Source organism: Phocoena phocoena, chromosome 4, assembly GCF_963924675.1.
Source record: "Phocoena phocoena chromosome 4, mPhoPho1.1, whole genome shotgun sequence".
NCBI classification, from domain to species: Eukaryota; Metazoa; Chordata; class Mammalia; order Artiodactyla; family Phocoenidae; genus Phocoena; species Phocoena phocoena.
The window spans coordinates 4,459,769-4,485,347 of NC_089222.1; the positions used below are offsets into that span (position 1 = coordinate 4,459,769).

The 25,579-nt window shown below is 43.9% G+C and overlaps 1 protein-coding gene across 4 annotated transcripts in view; it reads left to right on the forward strand.

The window, feature by feature from the left end:
* THRB (thyroid hormone receptor beta) overlaps positions 1 to 25,579 on the forward strand; it is a 354,801-nt gene that overhangs the window by 302,527 nt on the left and 26,695 nt on the right. For 3 of the 4 annotated variants that reach the window (XM_065877090.1, XM_065877091.1, XM_065877093.1), the window contains one exon: positions 25,241 to 25,341. In XM_065877090.1, coding sequence (XP_065733162.1) covers positions 25,241 to 25,341 — 101 coding nt within the window. Of the gene's footprint in view, positions 1 to 10,642; positions 10,971 to 25,240; positions 25,342 to 25,579 lie in introns of those variants that run through there. The other variant, XM_065877089.1, reaches the window with a different exon arrangement.

Here is a 25,579-nt window from a genome sequence, read left to right on the forward strand (position 1 = left end):
GATAAACCAAAGGGAAAGCCGATTTTAAAGGCAGACAGAGGAACAATGTCTTGAAGAAGACTGGAAAGAATTGACCAGAGATGGAGGAGGCGTATGATGTAGAAGTTTCTGGAACACCCTCAGCAGGTGTGGCCATGGGGATAAGTGAAAGCAGGTACGATACTACTGAGTCCAGATGAAACGGAGCAGGACGCTATGGCCCTCCTCCCCATGTCCTCAGCCCGCCTTTTGTCTGTGGAAACAATTTAGCCAAGGAATAAGTTTACTCAGAAAAGTGAGAAAATTCAGAAACAAAGGAAGACAGCCAGAGGAGACCAAATAATAATAGTTTAGTCATTAAGCAAAGTCAAGGACATTTAGTACCTCCCCAAGGGCTATAGGTAATGTTCTGAGCCCTCTCCTGTGAGCTGTCCTGTAGATACTAAAACCCCCATCAGGTGGAAGACGTTAACGACACGATGACCAGGCTGTAGGCATGACATAAGCTGCCACGATTCCGAGAGCTGGCCTCAAGGAAATGGGAACCAACCGACCCTGGAACTAAAGACTAACTATACTTAAAACAATCAAGGTGACACTGGTCAGACCACCCCATGGCCAATTTCAAGTTGACCATCAGAGCTGCCTGTGCTGTTTCTGCACGTAGCCCGCTGCCTCCATCTATAAAAGCTCTTGCCCACTGACTGTCAGTGGTAGGGAGGGGAGTTGGCCTTTGGACAGGAATCCGCGCACGTGCCCGGGTTGCCGGCCTCCAAAATACAGCAAACTTTCCTTTCCACGAACCTTGCCTCTTTATTGGCTTTTGAGCAGCGAGCAGCCGGACCCTCACTTTTGGTTACACAGAGACCCGGAGATCTTGGAAGTCACGCTCCTTGCAAGAGTCCCGAGTGGCAATGATAAAGTGTGCTACATGCTATTAGGCCCATAGTGATTGGTCACCAAAACCCAAAGTAGAGGCCGGGAAAGTGGAGCTAGGCTGGCCATACAGAGCACCCGGTTTCTCCTGGGTTAATTAGGTCTAAAAGGTTTCAGATCAAGGACAAAGCCAATACACCTGCCGGGGCATCAGGAAACAGAAGCAGAAGAAAGGAGCTCTGAGAATCCAGGGCTCCAGGTGACAGCGAATGAGCCTGGGGAAGTCGGCAGAGAACAAACTTATGGACCACTGGAGCCTTCCTGGAGGGCAGTGGTTTTCAGACTTCAGCGTGGATCAGAATCCCCAGGAGGGCTTGTCTACACACGCACTGCTGGCCTCACCCCCAGTGCTTGTGTTCAGTGGGTCTGGGGTGGAGCTGGAGAATTTGCATTTCTACGAAGTCCCAGGAGATGGTAAATGCTGCTGCTTCAGGAACCGTATTTTAAGAACCACTGACCTAAGGATTTTGGAGTCTATTTTTTCTTCTTTGTGGAACTTCAAAGGACTGTTTTCTTTAACTCATTCATCCTTATAGATTGGCCTGTTTCATCTAGTAAAAAGCTGCTGTAACTGGGCAGGTGGTGTCTTTGGCACAAATGTGTTGGGCAACCATTCCATCTGCACGAAACAAAACATACAACCACCAAACCTTAGACGTGGAAAGAGTGTCCAAGTCAAGAAAGCCACCAGGACTGCCTTAATGAGAGCCTCTATCTCCTTGGGAATCTCCGAGTTCAGTTACTGGGGCTGTTTCCGTCAACTTGCGCCCCAAGGGTGTCTGGTTCCCCCATCAATGTTCTCATCGGAGCCGTCTCTTTTCCACTGCACCAGGTCAGAATCCATTCCCTTTGTGCTACGAAACCACGTTGCCACTTTTTCAAGCACATTTTTGTAAAAGCAAATTCTGCTTGGTGACGGAGTGTGCCCAAGAGCCCCCCCTCTCCTTAGTATCCTTCAGTAGAGCCCCCCCCCCCGTTAGAACTATGGAAAAGTTTTGATTAATTATTGAAGGAGAAAAATTAGAAAGGAATTCAGAGCACAAGAAGTTTTAAAAGAGAAGGGCTTTGAGTTCTCTTCCTCAAATGCCAAAGCAGACTCCATCCCAAAGCCCAAAGGCTTGTCGTGGCCCCTGAGGATTTGCACTTCATGGGTCCGTCCAGCTTCGTCTGGCCAGTAGTTTTCTTCTTCGGTAGAAACGAAAGAAAAAGACACTCGCCCTTGGCAGTTTCCCAGGCTCCTCCTCTCTGTCTTTGGTCTGTAATCTGAGCAAAAACGCCATTCTTCCAGGTGACACATCCATACTAACAATGTTATCTCCTGCTTATCTTCAACAGAACAGACTTCGGTGTTTCTCAAAGTATATTTCAAGGGACACTGGTAACTAGCATTACACGATACACAGGGTTCTAGTATTGGGTGTGTTCAGGAAATGCTGAGTTATACAGAGTCATAACAAAGTTCAACCATTTTCTTGGGTGAATCTCCAAGAGAGGATATACGATTTCCCAAACTCACTTGACCACAGAACCTCTTTGAACTGCTTTTCCTTCAAGGCATCTCTTGGAACTGATATTTTGGACCACTTTGGGAACACCATCTGCGTGTTAATCCAGCAGCCACGGTGTTCATTTAATAAGGGTCACAGAAGTACAGTAACCAAGGGGAGAGTGATCCACGCCAATGAACACATCTAGAACTGAGGAAGTAAAAAGTTCCAAAATGGTTAGTTTGACATGATCCCATCGACTCAAGGTCTTATATAATGAAGTTCTGAGGAGGGAGAGTCAATGCCCAGGCCTGGGTCAAATCCCCCTAATTCCTTCCCTCCCTCCAAGGCAGTTCTTTTAAGCCTAAAGCACTAGAGTCGGTTGGGAAACTAAAGGCCCCAGCTGGCATAGGAGGCCTGATACATGCGAAGCAGCAGTGGGTTCTGGTCCCAATAACTACCGCCTACTGTGTGACAAAAGTCACTTTCTCCTTCTGGGACTTCGCTTCCTCAAAAGTCAAATAAAATACACATGGAAATACAAAGCTCAGAAGTTCTAGTTGCAGTTTCCTAGGATCCTGTATAATCCTCTGTATAAGCCTCCATCATTTCCCAGCTGTCTTGGGGAGGGGGGGTGGGGCATTTGAAGATAGAGTGGTCCCAAAGTGCCCAGAGCTTGCCCTGCTCTCATCTCCGGAGTTGAACTAACTTGGAATCTTTTTTAAACAGGAACAAGTCAGGGAACTCCCTGGTGGTCCAGCGGTTGAGACTCGGTGCTTTCACTGCTGGGGCCTGGGTTCGATCCCTGGTCGGGGAACTGAGATCCCACAAGCTGAGGGATGAGGCCGAAACAAAATAAAAGGAAAAATAAATAAATAAAAACAGAAAATTTTTTTTAATTCATAAAAAACCAATAATTTATTTGTTTAAAAAAAAAAGAGAGAGACAAGTCAGAAGATTCCACACATCAAAAGACGAACAGTGCACACTCGACAAGTTATTCCGCACCCCTTTCGTTTCCCCCCTCTAATATGTCCCCTAACATTTAGCTACGCTTTCAGCACTCAAATGGTGAGACCTAGATGCTCCCCCACTTATATCTACAAAGGGATCTTTCCTCAATCTGAGTGGCTCCTTCAGAGGGCAGGCGATGTTTCTACTCGTTTTACAACCTCTCTTGGAGCAGAGATGTTTGGCAGTGATGACACCCATTCCTAATTCCAAACCTCCATGAAGGTAGGTTTCATAAACAGGTCTGTCTCTAGCGGCAAAACATAACAGAGCAAACTGGCTCAATGCGAGACAGACAGATGTCTCACTGGAAATTTCCAAGCCTAAGAGAGTCCATTTATTTCAACTTGTATCTTGTTTTTTTAAAAATGCACAGAGCTTTGGGTGCGCTGAGGGTCCTCCACCTTTTTTCTGAGAGGTTGAACAACTGCTGTGTGTGATGAGTGTGATGAGTGGCAGGGGCCTTCTGCCTGTGATGGAGTCAAGAGGCCCCTGAAACGCAGAGAAAGTGATATGGAAGCTAAATCCTGAAGGATGAGAAGGGCCCTGACCTGGAGAGAGCCGAATGGGGAGGCATTTCAGACAGAGAAGAGCACGTGCAGTGAGTGCCCCTGAGTCACGCAAGAGCAGGGCTGCTCGAGGAGCGGCAGGCACAACGTTTGGGCTGAAGTCAAGTGTATGAGAGGAAGCCAGGGCGGGGAAGGGGTCGACGGCAGGTGGAGAAGGGACACTTTCTGGTGAAGAGTTTGAATTTTATTCTAAATGCAGTGAAAAGCCACTGAAGATTTTAAGCAGGGAAGCGACGTGATCGGGTGTGCTGTTTTTCAAACACAACTGGTTGCTCTATCAAGAAAGAATTACCGGGCTTTCCTGGCGGCACAGTGGTTGAGAGTCCACCTGCCGATGCAGCGGACACGGGTTCGTGCCCCTGTCCAGAAGGATCCCACATGCTGTGGAGCGGCTGGGCCCGTAAGCCGTGGCCGCTGAGCCTGCGCGTCCGGAGGCTGTGCTCCACAAAGGGAGAGGCCACAACAGTGAGAGGCCCGCGTACCACAAAAAAAAAAAAAAAAGAAAGAAAGAATTACCATGGGGCAAGTCCCATTAGGAGGCCGTCTGGGGAGTCCAGTGAAGAGGTGGTGACAGCTTGGTCTAGGGCGATGGCAGTTGGGACAGGGAAGTGGTTGGATTAAAAATATATTTTGGAGGAAGAACCAATGAGCTTGCTAATGGATTGGCTGCAGGTAGGAAGAGAAAGTGAGGGTCCAGGAGGGCTAAGGTTTTTGGCTAAAGCCCCCAGGTGGTGGTGGTCCTGAGATGGGAGAACCGCAGGAGGAACTGGTGTTAGAAAGCATGGAGTTGGAGATGTCCACTTGTTGCAAAGATGAGTGTCAGTGGACAGCAGGACATGATTCAGGACATAAGATTTTAGAGAAGACATTTGGGCTAGAGATACACATTGGGACTGTCTTCGCATTTAACTATTATTCAAAAAGGACAAGAAAACAGACTCACAGACATAGAAAACAAACCTACGGCTACCAAAGGGTTGGGGAGGGATAAATTAGGAGTTTGGGGTTAACATATAACACACTACTGTATATAAAATACATAATCAACAAGAATCTACAGTATAGCATAGGGAACTATATTCAATATTTTGTAATAACCTATAAGGGAAAGAATCTGGAAAAGGACACATCTGCATGTATAACTGAATCACTTTGTTGTACACCTGCAACTAACACAGCATTGTCAATCAACTATACTTCAATAAGAATTTTAAAATAAATAAACTTTTTAAAAATAAATTTATGAGACAGGATGAGATCACTTAGAGCAGAGACGGCAAACTTTCTCTGTAAAGAGCCACATACTAAATATTTTCAGCAGGCCACATGGTCTCGGTCACAAGGACTCCACTCTGCCATTGTAGCACGTAGTAGATTTAGAACCAGACAAGATGTAAACAAATGAGCATGGCTGGGTTCCAATAAAACTTTATTTACAAAACAAGTACAGGGCCATACTTGGCCTGCAGACCAAAGCTTACTGACTCCTGACCTAGTGAAAATGTAGACTGAGAAGAGAATATATTCCAAGACAGAGCTAAATATACTATGTATACATAATTACCATCACTTACTACACCAGTCACTGTTCTAAGTGCTTTACTTATATTTAACTCACTTAATCTTTACAATAACCAATGAGGTGGGCACTGTTATTTCTGTCTTACAAATGAAAAAACTATGAGCTAAATAAAAAGTTGATTTCTCCTTCTTGAGGAAAAAAAAAAACAAAAACCCAAACCAAGAGGTTAGCTGTTTAGTCTAGTGTGACAATCCTGTGGACCTCAGCAACCTACCCTCCTTCCAGCTCATTCTTCTGCCAGCTCTAGAGTATGACTCTCATCCTCGTGGACCAAAATAGTGGCTGGGGTTCCAGCCGTCCCATATACATTGCAGGTAGCAGGAAGAAGTAACAAAGGAAAAGACGCAAAAGGCACGCACCAGTTGTCAATTTAAATTGTCTTTTTAAGTTCCCTGGAATCTGTCTTACAGTATTTCTTCTATTACATCTCATTGGACAGAAGTTAGTCACACAGACACCCCCAGGTGCAAGGGAGACCGAGAAACAAGGGCCATGTACCTGAATAACATTTAGAGGTTCTATTACTAAAGCAGAGGAAGAACAATCACTAGAGTAGACGCTAGAAGTCTCTCGTATCTCTACCTCCACTGCTGAAGTCCTACGTACTCTCCAAATGCCAGCTCACAGGTCACCCTTCTGCAAAGCCATCCCCAGCTCCCAAGGCAGAATCTTCCTGTGTTCCCATGTCATGGTCATCACGCTTCCTTGGATTTAGTTCGTCCTGGTGGGTCTCCTTGACCCATTTCCTCTAATTGACCAGATGACTCAAGGGCAGTGAGGCCAGATTGATATATGGAAGATAAACTTTGAAAAACAAAAGGAAATAGGCAGTGAAGCTGCAACGGAAGAAAAAGGAGTGTCTCAGGACGCCCTGGTATCTGGTGAGGGGCTGGGCGTGGACGCCCAGCAGAACAGTAGTTCTCCAAGTTCACTGCCTGTGAAATAACCTGGGGAACTTGAAAAAGTCCTCACACTCAGGTTCCACCCCCATATCGATTAAATCAGAATCTCTGAAGGCGACCCCTAGGCACTGGTGTTTTTAAAGTTTGTGGGTGATTCCAACGTGCAGCCTTATTTGAGAATCAACACAGTTGAAAATAGAAGAAAAGAGAGAAACAATTCTCCTCCTTCAGAGACTTTGAGGGTTTGTTGTTTATCTACCAACTTCCCCAGCAAGATGGTTAGTCTTGTCTTTTTAGGTTATTTCCTTCCCGCCAAGGACAAAGGTGTATTTAGATAATAAGTTATTATTGATTGAAGCACTTCTTTCTTTTTTTTAATTTATGTTATTTTATTTATTTCTATTTTTGGCTGCATTGGGTCTTCGTTGCTACACGCGGGCGAGCCGGGGGCTGCTCTTCGTTGTGGTGCGCAGGCTTCTTATTGCGGTGGCTTCTCTTGTTGCGGAGCACGGGCTCTAGGTGCGTGGGCTTCAGTAGTTGTGGCACATGGTCTCAGTAGTTGTGGCTCGTGGGTTCTAGAGCTCAGGCTCAGTAGTTGTGGCACACAGGCTTCGTTACTCTGCGGCATGTGGGATCTTCCCGGACCAGGGCTCGAACCCGTGTCCCATGCATTGGCAGGCGGATTCTTAACCACTGCGCCACCAGGGAAGTCCTGATTAGAAGCACTTCTAATGAGAATTGTGAAAGCCCTCCTGAGTTTATTTCAGTTAGTTTGATGCCCTTTGGGTCAAATAACTCGTTAGCTTCTCTCTCAGTAACTAAATTAGGGTCATCAGCCAGAGATATAAGAAAACAGTCTTACTGAAACTCACCTCGTTTGTGACATATGATGTGTTTAAATTGCTTTATTGGTTTCACAAAGAAGCAGGCCAGATCGTTCGAGAGTGGCCGCACTGGGATTGCCTCCATCAGGGTGTGTGAGGGGCCGTATTTCAACTTGAACTTCATTTCCAGCTAACAATCATCAGAGTCTCACACGTTTACTCTTAAGAGTAACCCCACTTGGTACAAGAAGAGTGCATTTCAGAAAGTTTGGTTCTGTTTTTTCCAAAAGATAAAAGTGAGTGAGGAAGTGGGTTCTCTTAAACGTGTTTTGAAACTTTTTTCCTATTCAAAGATTTCTGGGAGAATTCAGGATTGTTTTAATTCAATCAAAATTCTCTTGACTCTCAGGGGTCTTCCCAATGTTTAGTGAAAATTGAGAGAGGCAAAAAGAGTTTTGCAGGAGTTGTTCTGCCTTTCTTCGCTGCAGTATGTAGATCCAGTTCTGGGACAGAAGAAAGCTCCGATTTTTCAAGCAATTTCGGAAAATTGTTTTGAAGTGTTCCTTTGTAATGAAATTTGAGATTCTGGCTTGAGTTGGTACTGTTACTGGTGGAAAGCAAAAAATGGCTTGGATTTGTGCCTGCAGTGAAACAGAAAGGGAGCCAGGAAATTCACTGGGCAAAACTGCAAAATTGGATGGATGTGACACGCAGCATCTAACCAGAGAAAGAGGCCTTGGAACATATGTGTTTGCCAGGAAAGAAAACTGCTTTATTGAAAGGTTAATTTTCAGATTAGTTTTGGGAAATTTGAGATAAATAAATGAGATCAGACAAAAAACATAAGGCCTGGATCCTTTTTCCTGGGGTTTTCAGAAAATAGTCATTGCTTCCAGTGAAATGTTTTGACATATTCAGTAGGGAGAAAATGTTAATTGTAATGTTATGTGTATGTGTTCTTAAAAACACTTGCGAATAAATCTTTTATTTGTTTTAAGAGTAACCAGAGAGTAAAAACACTGTTAAAGTGTTAGCTGTGTTCTTCATTCCTTATGGTAGATTTTATGCCTTCTAGGATGTTGCAGTTCATTTTCAGGGTTCAAATGTACCAATTTGGAGACCATTCCTTTCCTTGTTTTATAGCTCAGTTGCAGTTTTTCAAGGAGTCTTATGACTAAACATCCACCCAGGGGTCTGCCTGGGTTTAGTCCCTCATCTTGTCTCATCTGTTGCTTGTTCTCTAATTCTTAACCTTCTTCCCTTGGATCCGTGGCTCCTTTATAAAATCATCAGCACTGACAGACTCACGACAATGGTCCACTTGACTCTGTGTGTTGAAAACACCCGCTATTAAGCTGCTTGGTGGCAGGGACCGTGACTGACTTTCTGAATCGCCACCTCTGCTCCCACCACCTCCCTGCTTTGCACTGAACAGATGCCCTATAGATGTTTGTTGAACGGCTGTGATACCCTCCTTGCTCCGGTCCTATGTGCCTGCCCAGAATTGTATGTTGCAATTGACTGGAGCTTTGTGTCCAAAGCGGAGGTATCACTCTTGAATATTACAACATCACCTTGTCTGTGGTCCCTTAGGAAGGAAATACCAAGAGGTATTTCACAGGAACCCAAATGTACATGTTACCTCCCTAGGCCAACCCTGCCAACTAAGTCTCCAGAAGAAAGAGAAAGAACCTCCAGCTTCAAAGAAAGCAGCTTCTGGGACTTCCCTGGTGGTCCAGCGGTTAAGACTCCACGCTCCCAATTCAGGGGACCCAGGTTCGATCTGTGCACAGGGAACTAGATCCCCTGTGCTACAACTAAGACCTGGCACAGTCAAATAAATAAATAAATATATATATATATATTTTAAGTCCTTAATTTAAAAAAAAGGAAAGAAAGAAAAGAAAGCAGTGCCCACCCTTCCTGAATCATGATCTAGAACATACATGCTCACCATCATCTACATGGAGAAAACACCACTGGTCATCCTAGCAAGCTTTTAAGCTCTAACTTGGTATTTGTTCGCATCTTATATAGTGATTCTCCTAGAAAATGCTTTTCCCTTTTGGATCACTATCTTTAAATGTCAAGTGTGTGAATACCACTTAAATCACAAGTAAGCTCGAAGATCATCTCAAAAGCAGAATTGAATGGGAATAAAATGATAGTTGTATGATCTGAAAAAGGATGGATATATGTATATGTACAGCTGAATCACTTAGCTGTACGCCTGAAACTAACACAACATTGTAAATCAACTATACTCCAATATAAAATAAAAATTAAATTTAAAAAAAAGGGGAAAGAGGTAGCATACTATAAAAAACAAGAAAAAGATAGTTGCACACAGTTTCCACAGACGACTGTTAAGAATGCTGTTACCCACAATCAGAAGGGGAATACTGCTCTCACAGAGGGGTGCTCTGCATTTAGGGTGTCGACACACACTCCCCCCTCATGCACTTACAAACACAACCAAGACAGAATGAGCAAAGTGAAGTTAACTGGAGGTTTCATGTCGATTAGGCTAACGATGTAGAAAATCACCAGGAGCCAGGAGCAGAAGAGAACTTACAAGCACCAGCGATATTTTCAGACGTGGCCTCCGTGGCGTGTTTTCAAAACTCGTGGGCCCTGTGTGTCATTAGGAAGATGGTTGGATCCTGCTTGAAAAGCCCGTCGGTAACATTCGACAACAGATGTAACCCCTAACGTTTGTGTGAACTAGATTAAGGTTCTGGAGTCAGTCATCAGGCTCGTTACTACTGGATTTTCTCTGGTCCGTGCTAATAAACTAGATTATTGATTTTCGGATTTTCTGTGTATCCAAGGATAGTCTCTAAGATGTCTTTATAATGTTTCATGCTTCAGTTGTCAACCAAAATGACATAACAGTGAGTAGTCATTTTCTAATCACGTTGAAAGAGGTTCAAAAACAGCATATAAAACGGAGCTTCCCAGCCTCAGACCCACAGAAGCATCGTCGCTTGTCACTCCTCGGGCTGGGTGGAGGTCATCCCTACCTGCCTGCCATCTTCCCCCAGGAATTAGCTGAATTCACAGCTTAGGACCTTTGATAGTCAGAAATCTGCTTTCCAATATGTTTGAATGGCAGGACAGCTCCAAAGACACCTCCACCTAAATAGGATTTTAGCACATCAGGTGTTATTGCAAAGTACAGCAGGCTGGGTTGCCGTGTGGGGGGTGGTGTTTATTCATCTTCTCTTCCCCTTTCATGTGTATGGATGGACGATGCTCGCCGTATATGGCCAGCTCTCGGGGCGTATGGGCTGGGGATCTCATGCATAGAGTGTGTGTATATGTAAAGTAGAAACGGAACCCGGGCAACAAAATGAACTTCTGTGTGCAAGAACTCTATGAATTACACCCAGCTGCCGGTAGCAACTGCTACATGCAGGCCACTGATTATTACGCGTATTTCAAAGACAGTCCAGGTTACAGTGGTTGCAACGCTCAGGCTGTGCCCGGTAACAACATATATATGGAACAGGCCTGGGCAGTGAATCAGCCTTATACCTGTAGTTACCCTGGAAACGTGCAGAAAAGCAAGGACTCTGACTTGGACATGGCCCTGAATCAATACAGCCAACCTGAATATTTCACCGAAGAAAAGCCTACTTTTTCTCAACTGCAGTCGCCATCGTACTCTCAGAAAAAAGGTAGGGACCATCTTACTTCTATTTGATCCAAGTTTCCGTGTTTGTCTCTGGGGTGTTTGAAAGGGACACTTTGCATCCGCTTCGTCAAATCTTCGACTTCGAACGCTGAATGTTTGAAATTAAAAATAGCAGGAAAGAGAGGTTGCTAAGTGATCGAAAGGGGTCCTTGAACGACAGAGGTTTCCGAGCACTTTTTTCTTCCTATATGAAAGCTGGACGGAGTTGGTTTTTGAGGCTGTGTGTATGTTACCTCTCAAGCGTGGGTGCGCACGCGCGTGTGGATATATATACTGCCCCTAGGGAATACTGTCAGCTTCTTTGCTAAAGAAAATACGTAAAGGCTTCCCCTTGGTGGACAGGCACTGTGGCATTTGAAGTGGGATCATTCTCCTCGGCTGAGGTTCAGATTTTAAAACTCATTTGACTTTTTCTTGGCACTTCATAGGAAAAGTTTATTTTAGGTAACTAGTAAAATATTTCCGTGATTTTTTTTGACAGTACTATAATGTTGATATGTTGGGATTTGTAAATGTTCTTTTTAATATATTTACTTACCCATGTAAACTGTAAGGAATCTACTTGTAATCATAACAAGCTGTAAGAATATAAAACTCATAAAGAAACTGATACACTCTATCTTGCCATTGTGTCCCTAAAGTTGGACATGTCTGCAATCATGTCAAATGAACTCTGTACGAAACAAAGTGATTTAGCCTTCAGAATATCCAATATTCATACAAGTGCAACATCCACTTCTTTTAATAGACACTGTGGCTTTCCAATGCTGTTCAATTTTCTATCAGTAGAATCTGTCTCTTATTAGCAAAAACTAAAATAAAAGAGGCAAACTGGCAGTACTCAAGGAACTTAATAGCAGCTGCCAGACAGAAATGCTTTTGAAAATAGCTTAAATTCTAGTGCAAATATCCCAGAAACTCATTTTTTCTGTGAACAATCCACTGGATATTGCAGAGGAAACCACATGTACAGGTTTCCATAATTTGCAAGAATATAATGCCCTCTGATCTTCAAAGATGAATTTCTCTATGAAATTATCTTAAAACATAATGTTTGATTGTGACTCCTGTAAAAATTATCATTTGCTTTTCTTAATGCGACTCCACAATTAAAAGTAGCCTGTTTTGAAAACTATCAAACAAAATTTTCAAAAACAAACTAAAACTGAAACCCCTTTTAGTTTCTACCATATGCTGTATTTGCATTTTCTGTGCTATTCCGTAACTTCCAGATATGAAATATGAAGGGAATTACAGCATAAAACATATTCAGAGTCGTTCATCTGATTTTCTTTTAGCTTCACCTCCTCTTGAAAGGCATCAGAAGTTCTCGTTTATTATAAGGGACACCCTAATGCGAATGTTTGAGGTAGACTGTGTGCTTTCTGTTTCATTTAATGCTGTACTTAAAAGTAATTTGTCTTTGGAAAGCAGTTAACACTGCCTCATTAGACGTGCCTGGATATGTCTTTCCTAATGTTGTAGGATCTCAAGGAAATATTGGTGTGTCTCTGTATTGCGGCATTCCACTATTCTTAAAAGTTCTTGCAAAACTTTACAGGCTTTTACTCTTTCTCCTTTTGTCTTCTCACCGTATTTTCTTCCACCTGTGCTGGAGAATATTTGCTTATAAAATGCTAAACCAGCGATTCTTTACTAATCAACTTGACTCATGAACCAGCGGCTAAGACACATCGTATGCATATATTGATGTAATTTCTCAAAGCCATATGCCATTGAAAGGCCACTGCCACCTGCCAAACTCACTCAATCAGAGCGGGCAAATATTCTTAAATGCGCCATTATTTACTGTTACGAGTCTTTAAGTAAATCCCAGTAAAACTAAACCCAGCTGTCAACTGTCTCTTAGGACAAAAGGTCGGACCCAACGCGTTTATCCATATTGATCCATTATTGATTTTTGCTGCTGTTGGAGAACATCAGTAGTGTCTCCTTAAGGCAAAATTAAGACAATAAACAGGTGTTCAGTGCGGCAGCCCTCATTATTCCAATTGGATTTTTATCTATTTTCATGAAATTCATAATTGCTTCGTCTGTGCTTGTCACTGTCACAACTCTAGGCACTCTTCAATAATGCAGCTGTCTTAACTTTTTCATTATTTTTTTAAGGATGGCTTATTCTCTAGCCGTAAGTTGGAGTTTTCTGGTACGTAGAGAATGATCATGACCTTGTTAAAAAAGAAGTGTGTATTAAGTACACACAGATAAAGTAAAGGAAGGCTACAGAACCCAGTGACAAGACTGGTTATCTCGATAACAGTCTTCAGAATGATTTAGTTCCCTTTGTGTTGTTCTTCTATGTTTTTACATTTATAGCCAAGAGGAGAAAAAGTTCCCAGGCTCCTGAAGCTCTGAGAACCTGAATTAAGGAAGAGTCAGAATGCAGTTCATTGAATCAAACTTAGAATAAAACTTTAAGAAGGGGGGGGCAGTATAATTTTCACATTGAGAGGGGCTGAAATGCAGACTTGTGATGTCTGTCAAATTTTCCTATAGTATACGAGAAAAGACATTTTTAATTTCGAAAAGTGAGGGACAAATCAAAAGAACTCGACCCATCACTAAGAAGATACGAGCTCCTTATTTTTTAATCTTCCAAGTAACCTAGCCATGGTTCGTTATGTTCAAATCAGCCAACGCAGCCAATTCCACTCCACACTTTCTTCCTGGCCCCAGCTAGGGAGGAAGGGGAGAGTAGGTTTAGAAATCAGACAGAGGGATAGAGAATTGGCAGCCAGGGTGCTGCGACTTCTCCTTCGTGGCAGAGGTTTCAGCAGAGCTATAAGTCGATATCTTTTTTTTTTTTTTTTTGGCGGGGGGTGCTGGCTGTTTCCACCAGAAATTCCAGTTACATTCCAAAGTCCCCAAAGAGAGCTTGAGTCTGGCCGCTCTGCGGGCAGCTTGGCCAATTCGCCTCTGGGTCTGTTTCAACAGAATCCCTCCTTGGAGTGTCTGTCCTGTGCAACCCTCCTCCACAGGAGTCCCTGCTCAACATTCTCCGTATCATCTTTACTGGAATGGCGTGTCCAAAAATGTAGCTAGTGTGTTTGTATCCAAGTTGGTTATCGTGTCCAAGGGGGTAAGAATTTCCTGGGTTTGAGCCAGGATCAAAGAGACGGCGCGTGTTTGTCCTGTTCCGTTTGGGGTTTTGACTGCACGTGTCCTTGTTTTACAGCTGCATTCTTACTGGTGCAGAAAGAAATACTCATACCTGAAGCAGAAACTCCACATAGAGCTGTCCTTTCTGTATCTGTTTTCATTGCCCCTCTGCCTCCGGTCAGGAATCGAAGTCTTTTTTTTCACGTTCTGCAGCTCTGTTGACTGTACGTGAATAATTGTGTAGACATGAGAAATGGATTAGAAACAAGCGTTAAGCCCCAAAGAAATACGATCTCTAATTAGAATTTCCTTAGCCTCTTTTAAAGTGAAAGAAGGATTGCTATACAGTACATTTGGGGACAGGGTGGTTCCACGGGCTGCCCTGAAAAAAATGTTACAGGAGAAACAAATACCCTTAAACCCTAGAATCACACTCAGTCCAGTGAGAGGCAGGCAGAAAAGGAGACCAAAAAAGGGAAGATTCGTGAGTCCCATTGCCGTGAACTTGAATATGAAATGATGGCACACTATCTCAACTTCTCTTTCTCAACCCTTCCTTCTCACCTTCTCCCTCCCTTTGTCTCTTTCCCCTACTATTTCCCCTCTACCTCTCTCTCTCTCTCTCAGTCTTCCTCTTTCTTCCCCAGTCTCTCCCACCCCTACTCTTCCTCCCTAGTTGAATTTGTTTAATTTAAACACATATATGATCCGTCTGCCCAATGAACCAAGTGTTGTAGGCATCATGTCTTTACAATGTAATACTTAAGAGGTTAACGCAACTGCAGACTTTTCTGCAATGCTTGTGTAATTGTAAGGATGCTGATGTAAATGTAGGATTTCAAATTGGGCATTGCCACCCATAGACTGTGAAGAGTCAACACCACTCCAGAAAATAATAGAACCATTTTTTAAAAATACAAAACCCATTTGTTGCATGAAAGTGCCTCTCGGCACTCAGAAATGCACAACAGTCGTTTGCGAACCAAGTCCAAGTGCAGACAAAGCATGAGCTGACTCTTCTTTCTTCTCCTTTCTGAGAATCAGGTACCTGTCCTGTCAAGGCATGTCCTTCCGAGATTGCATTGTATGCCCATCCTCAGGCACACACTGCCACTCCTCGAGATGAAAGCTAACAGCAAAAATCCAAGGTCTTATGAGAAACTGAAGTCAGGTGCCGGCAGGCTTGGGAAGGAATGTTGGAGCTGTTTATTTCCTGCATATGGGGTTCACGTCCACCACCTCACATCCCTCCACAAAATCGTTTCCACAAACTCAAAGCTTTTCTCTCAGCTCCCAGCATTCAGGTGCATTCAGCCTGAGGTCCAGTTGCTTCCCGCTCTACCATCTGCTCTGGGCCAGCTTTTAGGACCCCCTTCCTTGTCCTGATACCACCCAGTGCTCACTTAGGCTCTGCATTCTCCCTTTTTCCACACCCTCATGACCAGGGCGCTTCCGTGCGCTGTCCTTGGTACCAGGCTCATCTCAGCGCCCTCTCCACCAGCTCCGTTCTCCAGGAGACTCCCAGAGTGGTCGGTCACTCCACCCACCCCCGTTCCTTGTCTGCAGAAACTGCCCACCACGCCATCCTGTCCTCTTCTCTGCGTGTCCCCCCCGCTTCTCCCCCAGAGCCTCTGCTTCCGGTCACTCGGTGACAGTTCCTCCCTGCCCTCTCCACCCACCCTCAAACGTTCAGACCCTTTCCATGACCTGTTGGATCAAACACGAACTCCACCACCTCTTCCCTGCCCCAGAGAGTTCCGTCTGGATTCTGGTTTCGTTTTTCCTCCCATACGCTCTGTTCCAGAAATCTCAGCCGGCCTCCTCTCTCAGCCATACTGCCCCCCATCCCTGAACCAATGATACTTTTTTCCCAGCCACACCCCAGTGTGCGCCCTGCCCTTCTCAGCCTGCATCACTTCAGGTCACTGATTCAGCTCACAGCTCATCAGCCTTTTCTATTTAACCGGCACCCTATTCTCTCCAAAAGCCCTGCTCCTGACCAGCCCTGACTTCAAAGACAAGTATCCCTTGCGTAATATAACAGTGCTGAATCATTTGTGTAAATCCCCTCTTTTTTTTTTTTTTTTTTTTTTTTTTTTTTGCGGTACGCGGGCTTCTCACTGTTGTGGCCTCTCCCATTGCGGAGCACAGGCTCCGGACGCGCAGGCTCCGCGGCCACAGCTCACGGGCCCAGCCGCTCCGCGGCATGTGGGATCTTCCCGGACCGGGGCACGAACCTGTCTCCCCTGCATCGGCAGGTGGACGCTCAACCACTGCGCCACCAGGGAAGCCCCTTGATTAAAATTTTGACTGGCTAGTTATACCAGTCTTTTCCCCATCTTAGTGATTTGCATCTTCAAGTGGTTTTAGCTCTAATTGTGGATTGAAAGGTTTTGTCAGGTCCTGAGGGTTGGAGTCTATGCGGACAGGGAGAAGGAAGGTTAGTTAGGGACTTCTTGTGTGTGAAACTGTATTATACCCAAGGTTAGCCCTAAAAATGAAATATTTTAGTTTCAGGAATTCTTGAGTCAGAGGAAATAAGGTAACACTTGCTTTGGCCCCCTTTTCTGCCCTAAGACTTCCAAGATGAAGGAAATCCAGAGTCCTTTGTCATCATGTCCTCTCCCCTTTTCTGGATTAACAACTCTGACCTGGTCCTCCTTCTGCTTCCCTTTCCCTCCTCTGCCCACACCCCGCAGAGCTCTAGAGTTTGAAGACTTGGAACTCGGGTATCTTCACCCCTCAGCCAGCCATAGGCAAGGTATAGAGCAAAGATGCTCAGTGATGCCATGCGGGGAGAGCGGAGAGAAGAAATCTTTCTGAAGAAAGATTTCATGAATGGGAGCCTCTGGGTAGCTCTGCTGGGAATTTGCAGACAGCAGTGGAAGAACACCTTTAAATTTATCACTGCTTCAAGTTTGAACCCCATTTCTTACACACTGGGCCATACATGGTTGTTAAGTAAATGGATGGATAGATGGATGGGTGGATGGATGGATGGATGGATGGATGGATGGACAGATGGACACATCTATGGACAGACAAATGGATGGATGGATGGATGGATGGATATAGTGTTTATCAGAGGGTTAAATATTAATGTGATGCAAAACGTTATCTAGTACCAAGAAGAGTCAGGATTAGTATCTTAGGAAAAAGCTAAGTAATGAACTGTTCAAGATTTTTTAACTATATAAAGAAATGACATCAGGAAGAAGGTGCCAGTGGGGAAAAAAGCTTAAATCAGAAGGGCCTGAGCTGTGGGATGATTTGAAGAAGTTCCGTTAAAATTAGAAAAAAGGGGAGACGCAAGAGGGAAGAGATATGGGAACATATGTATATGTATAACTGATTCACTGTGTTAGAAAGCAGAAACTAACACACCATTGTAAAGCAGTTATACTCCAATAAAGATGTTTAAAAAAATTGGAAAAAAAACTAAACTTGCTAATGGTTTAGCTTCCTTCAGGGTGTGAAAATATATTCTCATCCGATAGCCTGACCCAAACCACTCAGGGTCCTTAGCACTAACTTCACCATGAATCAGTACCTTTCTGAACTGCCCAAAGGATTCCCCACCACCAGTAACAAACACTGCTCCTTTTAGATGCCAGGACTGGTTGCGCTAGGCAAGTGGTCTGACACAGAAGGAAAGATTAGCCAGGTTGGAAATGGTCTCTGAGCCCAGCTCCTCTCCACTTCTGCTGGACTGACCTGCCTAGGCAGCTCCGTCTCCTTTACACCTGCCACCAAGATCTGCCTTATGTTCTATTCCTAAGGCCTGTGTGTCTGCCAGCGGGACAAAGGAGGGCCCAGTGTTTCTTCTTCTAGGACCTGAGATGCTGTTATAATTCACTCAGAAGAGTTAAACCAGCCAGCCTTCTGATTTGACCCATTCATGGGAAACCAAGTGAATTGTGTTCAGTGCCAACCAAGAAGCCAAGCTTGCCCCCTGTTGCATGATTTCTAGCGCAAATGCACACAACTTTCCTTCCACATAGCAAGTCCCTCTGAGGATCAAATTTTTAAGAATTACTGTTACCGATGACACGGATAAACCTTGAAAACATTGTGCTAAGTGAAAAGCCAGTCACAAAAGAACACATATTGCACCATTCCATTTGTATGAAATGTTGAGAATAGGCAAATGTGTAGAAACAGAAAATAGATTAGTGGTTGCTTAGGGCAGAGCAGCTGGAGGAGGTGGGAGGGCCAGGGAGTGACTTCTAAAGGTACAAGTTTCCTTAGGGGGATGATAAAAATGTTCTAAAATTGATTGTGGTGATGATTTCACGACTCTGTGAATATATTAAAAGCCATTGAATTGTATGGTATGTGAATTAGGTCTTGATAAAGCTCCCAGCAAAAAAGGTAAAAAAATAATGTGAGTAATTTTTTATCATGTCAACTTATTTTACGTGCGGGGTAATACTTAGCAATTAATCAGACATTTCCAAGTGTCTACTAAAAACATCTCCGAGTCCTTTGTTGAACAAACAGATGGAGTTTGCTTTCATAATAATAGGCTGGATAAAGTGACAGCATGGTTTATTAGTCTAAGAAATAACGCATCTGAGAATATAAAAGCTGGGCAAAATACATCATCCTTGCGCTATCCCATATAGTCACGGGCCTTACCTGTTTTCGGGCGTGATTAACCACGCTTCTTTAACAGTCACCTGGGACAGCTCGCAGATGCAATTCTCAGGTGAGCAGCCAGGCCTCCAGGATGTGCTTCTCGTATTTGTTTCCAGGCAGAGCACAATACTGACATTCAATGAGCGTGCACTCCTGGCAGCATGCATTTTCCGTGGCTGGGCGTATTGGCCGGCATGTGACTCATTTGGGGAGCATGAAAAAGCAAAAGGGTGGAGACCCTGAGACAGAAGAGCAAGCAGTGGTTAAGTTCTCTAGGAGAACTGGTTACCATGTGATGTTGTCATGTACATGCTGTAACCTTAAGAGAATCCCCACCTACCTGTTCACTATGTGTGGGATTTTACTCGCTGGTGACAGTTATTTAATGATGGATAATGGACTTAGGTATAATGATTGATGTATCATTGCTTGTGGTGACTGTTTTGGGTAAATAAGATGCTTCTGAGTTAATATTTTAGAGAAAAGAAAGAGATGGGTGGGGTGCACTAGTGAGATCATGTAAGCAACTGCTACCAACTTAAGTAGATGTTTCTGTAGACGTTTTGATGATTTAACTAAAGACATAGTTAATCACCTATCCATCCACCCACCAAGAAAATAATGTAGGAGAAATAAGAGAACAAAGCAAACCACCCTTCAGACTAGCAGTCAGAAAACAGAAGGAGGGACTTCCCTGGTGGCTCAGTGGTTAAGAATCCGCCTGCCAACGCAGGGGACACGGGTTCGAGCCCTGGTCCGGGAAGATCCCACATGCTGTGGAGCAACTAAGCCCGTGCGCCACAACTACTGAGCCTGAGCTCTAGAGCCCACGAGCCACAGCTACTGAGCCCCTGTGCCACAACTACTGAAGCCTGCGCACCTAGAGCCCGTGCTCTGCGACAGGAGAAGCCACCGCAATGAGAAGCCCGCACACCGCAACAGAGTAGCCCCGCCTGCCGCAACTAGAGAAGGCCCACGTGCAGCAATGAAGACCCAACGCAGACAAAAACAAATAATAAATAAATAAATTTATATTAAAAAGAAGAAAGCAGAAGGAGCCCATTCCACTCGTACATTGAATTATCACTTGATTCCAGGGTTCACAGGAACTTTAAAGGCCAAACAGTTCAACCATCTACATAAATTGTTGAGCTACAGAGAAGAGAAAACTTCAGTGTCCTACTGCCAACACCAAAGAGTAAAAGCAGGCTGGTAGTGGTGAGGTAGGGGGAGAGATGGCAAGCCTCCTGCTTCTTCCTAACTCTAGTGGATATTCTCCGGCCCTCCCAAGGCATGTCCCTCAAGCAACACAGTGTCCAACTGCAGTACAGTTTGTTCCCAAACATGAGATTAGAAGGAAAAGACCTGCAGTCCTCTCTCCCTTCTCTCTGCCATCTGCACCTGATACCAAGAACTCAAAAGTCTTTACTCTGCTCAACTGTACATAACCTCTAGGTGTAAGAGATCAAGATGTAGCTTTCCTATGCAGATGGTGAACAGGCACGTGAAAAGATGCTCAACATCACTAATCATTGGGGAAATGCAAATCAAAACCACAAGAAGACATCACCTCACACCCGTCAGAATGCCCATCATGAAAAGGAACACAAATAACAAATGCTGGTGAGGATGTAGAGAACAGGAAACATTTCTACACTGCTGGTGGGAATGTAAATTGGTACAACCATTATGGAGAACAGTATGGAGATCCCTTTAGAAAACTAAAAATAGAGCTACCATATGACCCATCAATTCCACTCCTGGGTATATACCAGAATAAAACAAAAACACTAATTCGAAAAGATACATGCACCACAGTGTTCATTGCAGCTCTATTTGCAATAGCCAGGACATCGAAGCAACCTAAGCGTCCATCAACAGATGAATGGGTGAAGAAGATGTAGTACGTATATACAATGGATTACTACTCAGCCGTAAAAAAGAATGAAAGTTTGCCATTTGTAACAACATGGATGGACTTGGAGGGCGTTATGCTAAGTGAAATAAGTCAGACAGAGAAAGACAAAAATTGTATGAGATCACTTACATGTGGAATCTAAAAAAATACAACAAAGTAGTGAATATAACAAAAAAGAAGCAGACTCAGATATAGAGAACAAACTAGTGGTTACCAGTAGGGAGAGGGAAGGGGGAGGGGCACGATGGAGGTCGGGGAGTAAGAGGAGCAAACTGTTAGGTATAAAATAAGTTACAGGGCTATACTGTACAGCATGGGGAATATAGCCAATATTTTATAACTATAAATGGAGTATAGCCTTTAAAAATTGTGGGGCTTCCCTGGTGGCACAGTGGTTGAGAGTCCACCTCATGATGCCGGGGACACGGGTTCCCGGTCTGGGAAGATCCCACATGCCGCGGAGCGGCTGGGCCCGTGAGCCATGGCCGCTGAGCCTGCGCATCCGGAGTCTGTGCTCCGCAACGGGAGAGGCCACAACGGTGAGAGGCCCGCGTACCGCAAAAAAAAAAAAAAAAAAATTGTGAATCACTATATTGTACACCTGTAATTTATATAATATTGTACAGCAACTGTACTTCAATAAGAAAATTTAATTTAAAAAACTGTAGTTTCCTGACAACATGGATATGTATATTCCATCTGCCTTTAACAGGAGGTGCATACTTTAATCATTGGATTACTTTGTTATTTAAGTTACTCTGTGGGACTTCCCTGGTGGTCTAGTGGTTAAGACTCCGCACTTCCCAATCAGGGGGCACGGGTTCGATCCCTGGTGGGGGAACTAAGATACCACAGGCCACGTGGCACAGCCAAAAAATAAAAAAAGTTTTTAATTAAAAAATAAATTAAAAATAAGTTACCTTGTGTTTTATGAGTATGTGTTTCAATGCACACACGAGCATATATGCACACACAGTCAAACATACCAATCTACGATGCAGAAACTAAAATGCTACAGTGGTTATCTCTGTGGTAGAAAGTTGATAGGTTAGTCTGTTTTTTGCTAATTTATGTCTTTCAGTTCTTCTACAATGAATTGTATTACTCATGTAATTTTTTTATTTCAAAACTCTGGACTTTATAAGGAACTAATATACACATTGTTTTTGATTCCTAAAGACTGACCACTGGAAAATGTTAGTTAGTTCCAGAGTATTTCTGACCATTTTCACTATGACCTCTCCCCCCAGTTCTACATACTTGATAACTAGTTGGTGCTCTAGACACATAGCCCTGTTGGAACTTTTATGTTGTTTCTTTTTATGGATTTCTTTACTCCCAAAACTGTATTTGGAATAAATCAATGCCTCGTGAGTTTTCCTGTAGATTTTATTAGTATTCCTCCTTAAATTTGAGCGCCATCAGTTACCTAGCAGACAGTGGCATACCAGCTTGGGATTTGGGGTTTACGACCACGTAAAGAGGAGACCTAACCAGCAAGCAGAGACTCTTTTTGAATGTAATGAAGAGTGGTTTTTATAGACCAAAGGAGACAGCTGAGCCAGGTGTATAAAATTCAGACTTCAAATCTCGCCTTTTTGGTGATGGCTCCTCAACCAAACTGGCCTGGACGTAGTGATTTTCATTTCTCTGCTGTGGGAGCATGGCATCTCCCTTAAACTGTCCTTAGCCCCGTGTCACTCTAGCAAACCCAGTGATGAGAGCCATCAAAGAAAGCGGGACCGAATCTAGTTGATTGGTGAGCGTGTGTGTCCCCAGATCACTAAGTCTTAGATGAGCTTGAATCTGGATGTCTTAGTGTGAATCTGAGTGGAATTTGGGGTGTTTTGTTTGTTTGTTTGTTTTTACCAAAGTTCAGACTTTCTAAGGCAGTTTTCATGAGGCTGGAAGTTTGGGCTCCTGTGTCTGCATTGCCACCTCTCTCAGAAACCCTCGCCGAGAGCCTCAGCCTTCGCAGGCACACCTCCAGACTTCAGCTTGCCCGTCTGCACCGTCCGGATATGAGCCTCTTCCCTTGCGCTCTTCACCACTGGCTCACAGCAGCGATCTTAAGAAACTGTGATGCTCTCCATCAGAGGAAGCAGGTGCCAAACACTGGGGTTTCAGCGTGGACGATACGATCCCTGCCCTCTAGCTGGAACTCTAAAGCCTACAGTGAACCAGAGATCATGGTCTAAAGGGAGGAAAAAGTTCACAGGTTGTTAAGATGCAGACAAGAAAAGGGCTGCTGGGCTTCCCTGGTGGCGCAGTGGTTGAGAGTCCGCCTGCCGATGCAGGGGACACGGGTTCGTGCCCCGGTCCGGGAAGATCCCACATGCCGCGGAGCGGCTGGGCCCGTGAGCCACGGCCGCTGAGCCTGTGCGTCCGGAGCCTGTGCTCCGCAATGGGAGAGGCCACAGCAGTGAGAGGCCCGCGTACCACGGAAAAAAAAAAAGAAAAGGGCTGCCACTGGGGCAGCACAAGGAGAAACGGAAGCACCCAACCTGGACGCGGGCTGGGGGTGGGTGGGAAGGCATCTCGGAGACTTTCTCCCTTGTGATTTGGACACTGCCCTGTCCCAGTACTGACCTCATTATATGCAGATGATCTGTTATTGTCTGTTTCCCCCAAAACACTGAGAGCTGCCCCAAGAATTAAGACTTAGTCATCTTCAGATCCTTGGCATGTTGTTGCCTGGCACATAGCACCCCCACATATATGTTTATCGAACGGAACCGTCCTCTTTTATCTCCTCGTTTCTTTGTTTCTTTAGTAAGAGCTTTATGGGGACATATTTCACATACTATAAAATTCACACATTTAAAGTGCACAAAATAGGTTCATTCAAAGCAATGGTTTTTCACTCAGTGGTTTTCAATATATTCCCAGAGTTGTACAACCTTCAGCACTATGAAATTCCAGAACATTTTCATTACCTTGAAAAGAAACTCTGTACCCTTTAGTGGTCATCCCCCATTCTCCCCTCCCTCCAGGCCTTGGCAACCACTAATCTAATTTCTGTCTCTAGGAATATGCCTATTCTAGATATTTCACACAAATGCAAGTATCTAGCTTCTTTCACTGCATGTTTTCAAGGTTCACCCTTGTTGTACCATGGAACAGTACTTCTTTCCTTTTCCTGGCTGAATAATACTCCATTGTACAAATATACCACATTCTGTTTATCCATTCATGATTTGATGGACATTTCAGTTGTTTCTACATTTTGAATTTTATGAATAATGCTGCGTTGAACCTTCATGTATGAGTTTTTGTATGGATACATGTTTTCACCTCTCTTGGGCATATACCTCAGAGTGGAATTGCTGGGTTGTATGTCACTTTGTGTTTAACCTTTTGAGGAACTGCCAGTGTTGTCTGGTTGTGCTATCATAATATCACAAGTTTGCAGAATCTTTTTCTTTAGATGGCCTTATTCATTCTACCTGAAGTTAACTGTCTATTTTTAGAAAAAGACCAACATAACTTATACTGGAGGGCTGGAAGTCAGGAGATCTGGATTTTAGTCTCTGCTGTTAATTTCTAGTGTGAGCCTGAGGACGGCCAAACCTCTGAAGGCCTGTTCACCTCAACACTACCTGCTCTTCCAGGACCTTTCCAGCTATAAAGTTTTCTGAATTTATTGCATGCTGCCTTGGTTCCAAAGTAGATCAAGTCCCCTAAGAACAAGTTCAGAAATAAGCCTTTCGAAAGAGGCTGTGTTATCCAGAGCACCCCAGGTGTCTCAAATCCCAGCCTCTCTGGATCTCTCCATATAAGCCCAGGCCCAGGGATTCTCAATTCTAGATGTACATTAGAATCACCCAGAGAGCTTTTAGGAAATTCAATGCCTATGTTTCCACACCCTAAAGCCATTGAAATAAGATTCTCTGAGGGGATTGGTCTCTCAGATTCAGTATTTTTAAACAGTTGATTCTAAAATTCAATAATTTTAAACAGGGTGATTCTCAGGTCTAATCATGAATCTATTGTTAGGAAGAAGAAAAGAAACTGTTTCCCCAGTTCAGTAATCTAAGTTAGTGATTGGGGTGTGAAAACGGGTACAAATCCTTTCAGGAGCAAAGAACAGGTTGCTCTTGAAAGATCTTATATTTTCTTCTTAATAATTACCCATAATGTTATGCATAACAAAAATGATAAATCCACTTATAAATAAATTTTTTTTAAAAATCCAGGCCTCTCTGCCACATCCATGGGCTGCAGGAGCCTCCGGGCCTGTTCCCACCTGCACAGCAAGAGTGAGCAGACCTGTTTCTAAGGCATTCCGAAATCCCGGGCCTGTTAACTCTGTAAATGTGAACTGAGGTCCTGGGGAAATATAAGATACTGAGCAAGTGCATTAGGTCACTTTTTTAAATGTTTTCTTCTTCAATGTTTTCCTTACCTTGTATATTTAAAACTAAATGATCACAAGATGTAAACTGTAAAGCAAAAATTGTATTAAAATGTACAAAACAAGTCAGCCCTGCTTCCTCATCCACCTTCCTCCTCCGGGCTATGGTGTGTCTTTAACATGATATTGTTTTTTCACACGCTTCTTCTTTCCTTCTTCACAGGCTACATCCCCAGTTACTTAGACAAGGACGAGCTATGTGTCGTGTGTGGTGACAAAGCCACCGGCTACCACTACCGCTGCATCACGTGTGAAGGCTGCAAGGTAACTGCCCTGGGGCCAGTGAGCCCCGATCCAGCCCCTTCCAGGAGTCCTCCAGAATGCAACCTGAAGTTTAGGTTCCTATTAGAGCCAAATCCCGACATTCATGGCCTGTGTTCATCCTCTTCATTTTGGGGGGCATATTCAAGAACTGAATTTTTTTTTTTCTCCAAATCAAAAATAACTAGATGAAGTTTTGTGACGGTGTGAGGTCTGCTGTTTTAGACAGGGAGAAAATTGA